Genomic DNA, 12010 nt, shown 5'->3' with positions numbered 1-12010 from the left:
GTGGCACTAATACTGCCTTGGATCAGGACACTATACCCCTGTTGATGCAGTCCAGTATTGCATTGGCTTTTTGGGCTGCTCCTCCCTTGGGATCTGATCAGCAGCTCTCCCACCTTGTCCCCATTTTTACTACTTTTTAAAGCTAAACAGGACCACTTATGCCCCCAGAACTCATTAAGGCCATTTCACCATGTGTTTTGGCCTCCCCTTGAGTCCTTTAGGCCCAGGAAAGGAATTTCACTTTGTTTGCTTCTTGACAAAAATACCTCTCCTGTCTTAAAACAGCCAGGGTGTTACAAATTTTCCCCCATTCCCTAAGGGGGACATTTTTAAATTAAAAAAAATAAATAAATGTGGGGAGGGCTCTGGGAACCTCAAAACAAACAAAGTCTTAGGGCTGCATACACTTTCAGGGCTGCATTTTCTTCTCATTAGGTTTAGCACTTTCATCATATGTGGATTTTGGCTTTGTGTTTCTTGTGTTTGGCTATCAATAAATGTAAGCGTATAAATGAGTAAGTCTAAGTGTCTAAATGTAAATGTATTATTGGATGTAAAGAATATTCACAATTATTCAGTTACAGGTTGAGAAAAAGATTTCCTAACATTCAAGAAGACTTGTTAAGAAATATAATTGAGCAACAAGACTTCTGCACAATTTTCTTCTAGTATTCAAACATCCCAAAGTATTGCTGTAGAATTATTGTGTGGAGAAAACATATTTTGGGGCGGCTGTCAAAATTCCCACATCTTTTGTGGGGTTTCCTATGAAGAAAACACTGTGGTTTTTTTTTTAAGTTTTTTCTTCACACAGTAATTCCTCTGCAATACTTCTGGACATTCAAATATGAGGACAATACTGTGGAACAAAAAATATAGTAAATATACATTCTTGCATGCAAAGGCAAAGGAATCAATGATCCCTAATTAAATATGTGGCTGTGGAGTGTACACAAGTTCCATAATAGATAAGTGCACTTATGTGTTATAATAAACATATGCGTATGTGTCAAAGATGTGGGTGAAAGAACAGCCATTGAAATAAAAGTTGAGAACTTCTGGATTACTGATTTACAGGGCAATCCTGTGTATGTCTGTTCAGAAGTCAGTTCAACTAGTACAGTGGGTTTATTTCCCAGGAAGTGTGGAGACCCAGCATGGTGCAGTGGTTTATCCATTGAACTATTACTCTGGAGATCAAGGTTCCAATCCCTGCTTGGCCATGGAAACACATTGGGTGACCATGGGCAAGTCGCACACTCTCAACCCCAGGAAATCTTGTGACACATTCGCCTTAGAGTCACCATAAGCTGAAAACAACTTGAAGACTCACAACAACAAGAAGAAGTGTGCTTAGGATTGCCATTTTAAAGCTGCAGTCCTGTCTACAGTTACCAAATAATAGACCCTGTTAAACAGTGAGGTACTTAACCTCTGAGTAGACACGGATGGGATTGTGATTTAAGTGGGTTTTGTAAGTCTGTAAGATGAAAACCTAACAATTACTACTTTTTCTTGTTGTTATTGTTGTTGTTTTTATTCTTATAGCTTCATAAATACACATGGCACTTTACAAGTAAGACAACAGAAAACAGCCAGTCCTGCCAAACATTTAACACATGCACACACACTATATTAAGTTGTGATTTTATGAATTTTAGCTTTAAAGCAATTTCTGTTTTCTTAATACAAGCTTAACAATATGATTGGAAAATAGGAAAAGGTGCTAATGTATTTGCATTCTTTCTTTTTCTGCTTTGGAGACTAACACAGTTTTACACTTCCATTGTTTCTATTTGACAATGTTGCCTCTTCAAGCACTATATTCAACCATAATTTAGAAAAAAGTGGACTTTGTTCTGTTCTCCGTTCTGGATTTAGGATGAGTGTTTCTCCAACAGTACCAGCCATATACCTCTTTTCTCTTCCCAAACATCTTAGGAAGTTCAGAGGACTTTCAGAAATTATTTGTGCAATGGTATAGAATCTAGATCATACACAAATCTACCTGGGAGTAAACTGAGCTAAACAGTGTAAATAAGCAATGTCCAAGTAGAGACAGATGGTGTTGCCTATTTCTAAGCTGTTTTACTTTCGCATATTTCCATTCTTAAATTGATCCTGCCATGTTTTTACATTATTCTCCAAGTGGCTGCCTTGATGAAAATTTCCATGAATTAAATCTATATTCTAGATTATTTTTTTTTCACAAAATACACATTTAGAACATGTTTTACCCAGAAATGCATGTCTTTATATGCATTTTTGATATCTTTTTTGAACCAAGAACTGTGTCTCAAAATTGGAAAAGGGCAAAATCCAAAGGTTAACTATGTTCCAATCCAGTGTTAGTTTAGAATGTGCAGATCAGGATGGTTTGCTTAGAAACATGTGTGCTCAAAAAAAACCCCTGAGCATTGCTATTTTCAAGTAAACAAGCATAGAATTGTCCTGTTGCTTGTAATTTTTTGGCATGCCTACATAAATTCTCTGGCTTGTATTTCTTTCTAAGTGCTCTGTCATTGCAACTCACCTTTTTAAAAATGGCTAATGATGTCACTGCAACAAAACACTTGTCACCCTCTCCTTGGTTTGCGTGAGAATATATTCAAGATTGATACAACATTAATCTATTGTTTGTGGCACATTGCACAAATAAGAATGATTTCTTCACTCATTTTTTCTCCTTTTAAATGTCAATTAAATTGAACAGTCACAATTCAAGATCTTTTTTTAAAAAAAATCTGGAATCAGACCTCTAACAAACCTTACAGCATATTTTTCCCCATAGCAATTAAACTGTACTCTCTGTATGAGTGCATGTGCACACACATACATGCAAACACACTTACGGTCCTCTTTCCTGCTAGGGCATATAATTAATTGAAAATCTGCTTCTTCCATTTTAACTTGACTCTACTCAAGCCTTTGCACTTGCTGGTGGCCAAATAAATCTGTTTCATTTAATTTCTAAATGTCTCATATCTGAATTTTAGATAATTGCTTTGTATCTTGAGCAGGGGAAAATGAAAATATTTAATTAAGATACATTATTGTAGTGTTCAACACATTGTTTTTCTCCTTATCTCATGCACATAAATGCTTTGGATGAAGACATAGAATCATTTATTCTGCTGTAACATCAGATAGTGGGACCTTGGGGGGAGGGATGGGGATCTTGGATTTTTTAACGTATTTTTCTTTTAACTGCATTTTGTTTTACTGTTGCAATCCGCTTGAATTCCTTGAGATGAAGCGGAATATAAATGTTGTTGTTGTTGTTGTTGTGCTGGGACTGCTAGAGTGCTGTATAATCACTGATAGAAAATATAAACATAAATATTTAGGATCACGAAGACAATTATTCCAGACTAGCACATCAAATCTACTGTAATGATTAACACTCATTTCACTTCATTGTCAACAGCATAACCTGCTTTCCTTCCTTTAAAAAGTTAATTCAAATTTTCACTCAAATATAAAGTTTTCTTTTATTTCCTCCTTTTCCTGAACATATGTACATAACCTATAACATCCATGCTTGATCACGTCTTAACTGTAACAATTATTATTATTTAACAGCCGAGTGGCCCATCTAGGAGAGTCCGTTCTTCAACTGTCACTGGTGGTGAAGAGTCAACGGTAATAACATCTTTATCAAGACAAATATATTTTCCTCTCAGTTCCTTTTCTTTTTTTCTCTTCTCTTCAGAATGCCAGCTTTGTAGGTCTTCTGCAGATGAGTTATTTTCCAGAAATCTTTCTCCACCTAACACTTTGTGCAGATGTCTTCTTCCATGTTGTGCCTCGGTTGTGAGATTAAATTGTCTTTTCCCAACACTCAAAATACATACTGTTGTTGCTGGGAAATCATGGTTCTCCAAAGGCTGCTTTGTAGCTTCTTATACCAAAAGATAAAGAGAAGAGGTAAATGGTTTTAAACATGTATATATGGAGGATAATAAATTCTGTGGCAGAACTTCCCATGCACAATCCAGAGTTTATTCCAATGGCAAATAATTGGCACAGCTTTAGCATACATACTAGGAAGAATCAGTGTGAATTCTCTTTGTTTGAACTAGATATAGAGACATAGCTGTGTTAGTCTAGAATATCAGTATGCAAGGGGATCATGTAGCATTTTTGAGACTATGTAGAAGATATTGTAGCTACAACTTCTACATAATTTCAAAGGTGCTACAAGATCCCCTTGCATACTGGACTAGATCTAGAGAATTATAAAATGTAGGAGCAGTGATGAGTTACAACAAAAATGGGAATGTCTGCTGGGAGACAGTAAAAAAGCATTAGAAACCTTTTGAAAGGTTTGGGAGGGAAAGAGCTCTTCCTGGTTCTTTACCTTTTCTAAATTAAATGATTTGAAAAATCTAGAAAAAAAGATGCACAGGCAGGGTACAAACCCAGTCACATGTTACGGGTCAAAAGTGTTGAAAACAAGTTTCAGTTCATTTAGGAAAAAATGGAGATGTGAAAGGGAACTAGGGTTGTGAAGAAATCTTGCTACTCACTTTTGTTAGGAGTAAGACTGCCAATAGTTCATTAACCCCCTCCCCATCAGATTCCTCCTGTGCAAAATCTCTCCATCAAGGATTCCATGTGTTGTGCCAAGTGTCTGTTGATAAATAGGGTCTTCTCTTTTGTGAAACAAAGCGCACACATGCATCAAGCACAGAAAGGCTGACTGATTGATCAAAACTATGCAAACAGTTCATCCAATGGTTCTGAGTTATTAAAATGCCAGGCAAGAAAGTAGCAATTAGTGTACTTATGCAATTAACACAATTTGTGCAATTTGCAAATTGTGCAAATCCTCCTGAGACCAATAGGAAAGATCTTGTGGTTGCGGAGAAAAATGTTGTCATATCTTTGTTTATAGATTCTTACATAAGCTCTTTTCCAAGTAACTGGAAGTAGTTCTGCACATTTTGTAAGTTGTAAAAGAGAGCCAGCATGGCATAGTGGTTTAAGCATTGGACTACGACTCTGGAGAGCAGGGTTTGATTGCTGCTCAGCCATGAAACCCACTGAAAGACCTTGGGCAAGTCACAGTCTCTCAGCCTCAGGAGAAAGCAATGGCAAATCACCTCTGAACAAATCTTGCCATTGAAACAAGCCTAAAGAGGAGAAGCAGTTGCTGGGGCTCTAACAGAGGCTACCCACCGTTGTAGCATTGCACAGTGCCCTGCAAAATCATGGATGGATCTCCAGTGCTTACGAGAAGGATAAAAAAGGAAGTCCAGGAAGCAGTGATGGGCATAGAAAATGATTTTGGACTTGTACTATGTCGCAGGTTGTAAGTTGCTCTCTGCAACATTTTGATGTTGGTCTTCATAAACTACAGAAGTGTGTTCTTTTTCCAGCTTGGCTTCTAGAAACAAATGCATTGTGGAGTGAAAAAAGTACTGCCTATGGGTCAAATGTATTCCTCAGGGCCATTTTTGTGTGCCTCTGATCGGTGGCTGGGGCTTTTAAAAACATGTCTTTTGGCCCCAACTGCTTCTAGAGGACAAAGGAGGTGATGATTTAACCACATTTTGGACATAGGGGCCATTTTCAGCCTTGGAGAGGACTTTAAGAAAAAGAAAAGAAAAAAAGAAGAAGCATACCTCCAAGGTCATAGAATCAAAGAGTTGGAAGAGATCACAAGGGCCATCCAGTCCAAACCCCAACCATGTAGGAACTCACAATCAAAGCATCAGTTGCATATTGTTGCTTTATAGAATACTCTTAACAATGGCAGCAGCATTAAAATATATAAAGGACATTTATTTTAAAAAATCATAGAACTGTAATTTGGTTGCATTTTAATGAGAAACATTTGAGATTGAAGAGCAAGTTAAAAATTGTATTGTGCACTCTATGAATTGGCATATTTGCACTTGTTCATTCTTTATTTCATTCCCCTCCCCCCTTTCCATTAAATATAATAACGGAAAGAATTACATGGTCACTCTAGGGCGAATTTGTTTCTATACTCGTGGGAAAAGGGGAAACAATGAACTAGGAACAATTTTAATCATTAAAATATGGTTTCATTCTTTGTTTCCCAAGGAGTTTGTAAAAACTCTGATATATTAAAAGTCTGAGTTGCCACTTATTTGAATAGCAAAGAATCACTTTCTTATAAATTCTAGGCAATTATATTTATTCCTTTCTTTCCCATCACACATATTAAGACTTTACTTAACACATTATGCCATAGATTTGAAATGTGGGATGAATCCAGATATAAATTGTGTTAACTTTTTGGTTAATACTGTAGGATAGAGCAGTGCTTTTTAAACTGTAGGGTTTTCCCTCCCAGTGTGCCAGGGACTGGTGTCATATTTGTGCCCCTTGACTACAACTTTTTTTTTTCTTTTCTGGAAACTTATCACAAACGGTCAGTAGAGCACAGACTGGCACCAGTCCATGGATCACCACTCTCTGTATCCCTAGTATAGAGGAACTAATGTCCAAAATAGATTCCATAGCCAATGCTTATTAGGGAAGGTAACACTGATTTTACACAATATAGTGGCAAATGCAAGACAGAATCTCCATATATCTTTATGCTGCTGTTGACTCCTGGGGTTAAAGTTGACTCACAAGGTGTTGGAAGAAGAGGCAGACTCCACTCTTTATCTTTTTAGACAATACTGTTTCAAATCTCAGTGCCAGCCACTTCGGGATTAGCAGTATACTAGTGTAGTGGGTGTAATTGTTTCCCGCCTAATAGCCCCTCTCCAAACAAAAAACCAAAAACAAAACAGCTTCATTTATATACCGCTTCATACTGAACTAACAGAGTCTAAGAGGTTTACAACTGTAAGCTAGTTGCCCCCAACAATCTTGATACTCATTTTAGCGACCTCGGAAGGATGCAAGCCTGAGTCAAGCTTGAGCCCTTTTGCTGGTATTGAACTCACAACCTTATGGTTTTGAGTGAGTGTCTGCAGTACAGGCATTTAACCACTGCACCACCAGGGCTCCCACTTCATGTTTGCTGGTCAAGAGCTTATCGTTTATTTATTTATTTCAACTGACTAGTCAAAGTGGAGCAGATGGCGTTAATATATAGCCAATAACTATATGCCATTTCCACAAAGAGTTGCATATATGAGGCTGGGGGGTGGTGGTCCAGTGATGCCCTTGGGATCCTCACTGACCCAGCCCCAACCACCTCCTCCAAAAATTCAATTTTGGACCCAGTATTTTTGACAGAAAAAATGATAACATCCCTCTTGAAAACATTTTAAAATGCTGTGTTGAGGGAAGGGGTTCCCCAAAACAGGAAGAACTCCAGCAAAGAAAAACAGTCCAAAAAGTATCTAGGAATGACACAACATGAGTTGTGGTTGCTGAAAATGGCAGCTGTGATGGCACACTTGAATTCTGGAGGAGCTCTGGAGAAGCTGAAACCTGAGTGATGCAGTCTCCATGTTCTGTAGTGTGTTCACTCCTCTTTTACAAAGCAAGGAGTAACTTTGTGCCTATCTCTTCATAAAAATTTCAAAACAGTGTCACAACGTCTGGGGTGGCAACATAGGTCATGGATCTGGTGGGCATGGTTTTCAGGGCTGCATAGAACTGGATCGGGTGTCCTTTGGGACATGGGTGCACTGAGGGCATGCATTGTGGCCATTGCGGGGGCCACATCATGGCAGTGCCTCCCATTGACTAGGCGTTAAATCGATTCTGATCTGCATCTGGTTCACACTTGTGCGGAATCGCTTTATCGAAAGAGACGCGGGAAAATTCAGGGTCAAAAAGACGCGGGTTAAATGGTTCTAGCGCATCTCCCTCCTCTCCGAATCGCTTCAGCGATTTGGTCCAGGCGTGAAGCAGGGTCATTTAAAACGCTTCAGACCAATTTGCGAACCGGTTTAAAACGCAGTGGGCATGAGGCCAGAGTTAGTCCACAGTGAAATTAAAAATTTCAAAACAGTGTTCAACTGTGTACCTACAATTTAAATTGAAACTATTTCAGGAATCACATAAGTGTTTCTCACTATCTCACTTTTCTTTCAACTGTTTGGAGCTATCATTTAGAGGCTGCATCTGCACTGCAGAAATAATTCAGTTTGACACTACTCTTAACACTCATGGCTCAATATTATGGAATATGTAGTTTTTTGAGACATTTAGCCTTCTCTATTAGAGAGCTCTGGTGCCAAAACAAACTATAATTTCCAAAATTCCATAGGTCTGAGTCATGGCAGTTAAAGTGGTGTCAAACTGGATTATTTCGGCAATGTGGATACAGCCAGAGATACTTGTATTTCTTTGGAAAGATCATCAACTATAATAATCTGATTGGGTTGATATAGTTATGTAACAACTACAAGAACCTGAGATACCTGGAAAATCAGGGACATCAATGTATGTTTTTTTTAAAAAAAAAACAGAACAACATTTGAAGTCAGTAAAGGAATCTCAGTAGAAATATTCTGACAGAATAAGGGGTGTCTCTTTTTATACACTGGATGACTAATCATGTTTAATCTATTGTGACAAAACTACCAAGAGTCATCTGACACTCTTAAAGGCTACCATATGAATTGCTAATTTTCTTTTTCAGACCATTCCCATATTGAGCAGTGATACCCCATTAAAAGTTTGGCAAAAAGATATTAGAGATTTTATTTGGTAAAACAAGAAGCCACGAATTAAATGGAGAAGTCTCTCTAAATCTAAAGATGAAGGTGGTGTTGGCCTCCCGGACTTAAATTTATATTATCAAGCTAATGTTCTTGAGTGGATTTCGGAATGGATAACATTAGAAAATGAAGACTTACTGAATTTAGAGGGTCACGATAACAGATTTGGTTGGCATGCATACCTATGGTATGATAAAACATTGGTACACACGGAATTCAACCATCATGTTATTAGAAGGTCACTGCTTCGCATTTGGCTTAAAATTAAGAAAAGACTATTTATAAAGATTCCTTTATGGGTTTCTCCGCAGGAAGCGTTTCTAGGAAGATGGAAATCCCTAAACATAAGGCTCAAATATAAAGATATCTTATTTTTGAATGAACAAAACAAATTTGAACTGAAACCCGTCCAGGAACTTTCTCAAATGGACCCTAAGATACACTGGCTTTTATACATTCAATTAAATGAAAGATTTAAAATAGATTCCAAAACCTTTGAAATAAGAGGAAAGCAGACTAAATTAAAAGACTTAATAATCTCAGAAAAAGAGAAAAAAGTGGCAAAAAATTATAAAATACTTCAAGAACTCGATCAGGAAGAAGACCCGATTTCAGATTTTAAGTGGGGGACGGACTGTGGAAGGATTATTGATCTTGAGAGTTGGAAATATGCGAGAACTAGAACAAAGAGGTTTACTCGATCGCAGACGTTAAAAGAAAATTATCTTAAGATGGAGCAAAGATGGTACCTGACACCAAATAAAATGGCAAAGATTTACAACCTAAGATCAAAGAACTGTTGGAAATGCAACTCTGCAATAGGTACTTGGATTCATATGTGGTGGCACTGTACGAAATTAAAAAAATTCTGGAAACAAATACATAGAATTATTGAAGAAGTGTTTCAAACAAAATTTGAACTAAGACCCGAAATTTATCTATTAAATATGCTTAACAAGTTGCCTTTACAGTTTGAAAGAAAACACTGGAGAATCTTACTGTATTTAATCACTGCGGCTAGAATGGTAATAGCACAAAAATGGAAAGATGATGAGATGCCGGGGGTGGAAGATTGGCTATTGAAGGTAATAGAGATGAGAAACATGGATTATCTAACAGCTCTTTTAAACAACAAGGACACTGAGCAAACTGAGGAAGAATGGTTTCCTATCTTCGAAATATGTAACCAGAAATGGGTAAAAGGAAAAGGAAGCAGTAACTAATGTAGAAATTTGAAAAAAATATTCTTAGACCTGGGATACTCATATAGGTAAGAGTTTAAAATGAACGGTTATATGACAATGTAATTAAGTTTACTAATTTGTTATGTATAGAGAATAAGTTAGATAAAATTAGGTTGAACAGAATCAACTTTTGTGACGACTTCAGGAAGTTATTAACGGATATATAACAAGGATTTATGAGCTATATTTTGTGGATTGTGCAGTTTTTTATTTTTCCTCTTTTATTTCCCTGTAAATGTTTGAAATTTCTTGTGGATTTTTAGGGATGTTGAACCCAACAAGGACTTCTATCCTTTTGACATCTTGTAGATAATCCATGTGTCTTTGTATTGATATTCAATGTAAGCAATGTTTTATAATTGTGAAATAATTCAAAAAAATAAAATTAAAAAAAAATAAAGGCTACCATATGAATTGCATTGTAGGTCTTCATTAATTGTAGTATGCACTGTCAGCTCGTGAAAGACAAGAGTCTGTACAGTTATATATGTGGGTATGCATACATACAAGTTAACTGTTTGTCTGCAGCTTCCAGTATACTACTGCCAACTGGTTGGTGATTTCTGGGAGTCTAAACAATAACTTCTCCAAAGCTCTGAAATATATTTCTAAGTACAGAGGAAAATATTCACAAACTGTGAAACCTTCAGTATGATTGCAGAGTTTGTTTTTGTTGCTAAACAAAATCTCATGGCACATGGCAATTTAGGAATAATTGTATTACATAAACAATTTGTAGATCCTATTTGCTAATGTTGAAAATTGTTTCTACTCTGAGCATTCCACTTTATCTCTAGATTCAGTGTGCAAATACACAAGACAAATGTTACATTCAGGAAATCCCATTTTCTGTTTTTCATAGTTGTGGAAGAGATTTTGGCAGTGCGGGAATATACAGAATTAGGATTCAGTGAGGTCTTGTGAGTGTTAGTGGGCAGTGTTTTTTGTGTCAAAGTGTCCTACCATATGGCCATGCAGTAGATGCTTCTGCATTCACTACACGTATGATTCATGAGGCAATTTTAGATATTTGATGTCTCTCATACTGTCAGTAAACATTGGCTCTTAGGAGTTTATTGCATGCACCTTTCAGCCAAATCTAAGCACAGGATGGGATTGGGCTGGAATGGAGAAAAATGGGTTTTATTGCACACAAAATTGCTGCTGCGTTGCTGCTCAGCCATCTCTCACCCCCCATCTGTGCTTCTCCTGGTGACTTTGCTACAACAGAAGCTTTCCATACCACCAAAATTGGCCTGCAGAGCACAGCTGAGGAATGGGTGATGGTCGGGCGGCAGCACAGCAGTAATTTTGTGTGTATTAAAACCCGTTCCCCGCTGTTCAAGCCTGATCCCATCCTGTGCCCAGGTTGGGCTGAAAAGTACATGCGATAAACTCCTTAGTTTCATCTTTAAGTTGCCAGCAAAGCAAGACAGTGGGAAACTGATGACTGGGACTGGGGCGGGGGACGACGACAAATGATCCAGATCCAAATACACACTTATCTCCAAAGTTTACTGTGAGTGGCTTCTAGGCTGTTCACCTAACCTAACCTATGTGTTGTTAGGTGAATAAAATGGGGGCAGGGCAAGACAGCTAAGATATTACAATAAATAAAGCAGTATGCTCAGATCGTTCAAAATCTCATTTATACCAGGATTAATACATCTGAAAGTTTGTTGGTTGTTAACCAGTATATTTTGATTCAGAGCTATACAGTTCATCACCCTAGTAAAGCAGGTTTTACTCACAAGTTATGTAACGATGGATCACAGAGGGCTTGTTTTTGACATTTTTTTTCCTGAGGCCAGTAAAGATGACGAAATAAAATCAAACATTATTCATGATTCAAAGAACTGCTAGTCAAAGAGACTAACATAATTTGTTTTACTACTACTTCTTCTTTGTATTTATTCTGTCCAGTCGTATTATAGTCTTCTCTTCCTGTTTTCTGTCTTTAATGAACAAATTACATCTTCAACAAGGATTAAGTTGTTTCTGTCACCCCGGACATGTTTGTAGTCTCTGCTGATTTCAGTACACTACAACTTGTGACTTCACAATCATGCGAACATTGATGAATAAAACCTTATATGTCTGAAAGTG

The 12010-nt window shown here is 37.3% G+C and overlaps 1 protein-coding gene across 12 annotated transcripts in view; it reads left to right on the top strand.

Annotated features, from left to right (window-relative positions):
• Nucleotides 1-12010, top strand: part of NEDD4L (NEDD4 like E3 ubiquitin protein ligase) — a 362032-nt gene that overhangs the window by 279485 nt on the left and 70537 nt on the right. For 7 of the 12 annotated variants that reach the window (XR_016277884.1, XM_089497155.1, XM_089497162.1 and 4 more), the window contains one exon: nucleotides 3583-3642. The exons of the other annotated variants lie outside the window; for them this stretch is intronic. Coding sequence is in view for 6 of the 7 variants with exons in the window: in XM_089497155.1 (XP_089353281.1) it covers nucleotides 3583-3642 (60 nt within the window). In the remaining variant the exon portion in view is untranslated. The remainder of the gene's footprint in view (nucleotides 1-3582; nucleotides 3643-12010) is intronic. 12 annotated transcript variants of the gene reach the window in all.

The sequence above is a fragment of the Sceloporus occidentalis genome, unplaced genomic scaffold (genome assembly GCF_023333645.1).
Source record: "Sceloporus occidentalis isolate IW3139 unplaced genomic scaffold, rSceOcc1.0.p SCAF_1, whole genome shotgun sequence".
Classification (NCBI taxonomy): domain Eukaryota; kingdom Metazoa; phylum Chordata; class Lepidosauria; order Squamata; family Phrynosomatidae; genus Sceloporus; species Sceloporus occidentalis.
Note: the sequence above shows the minus strand (reverse complement) of the source record. Positions and strands in the feature narration are given on the sequence as shown.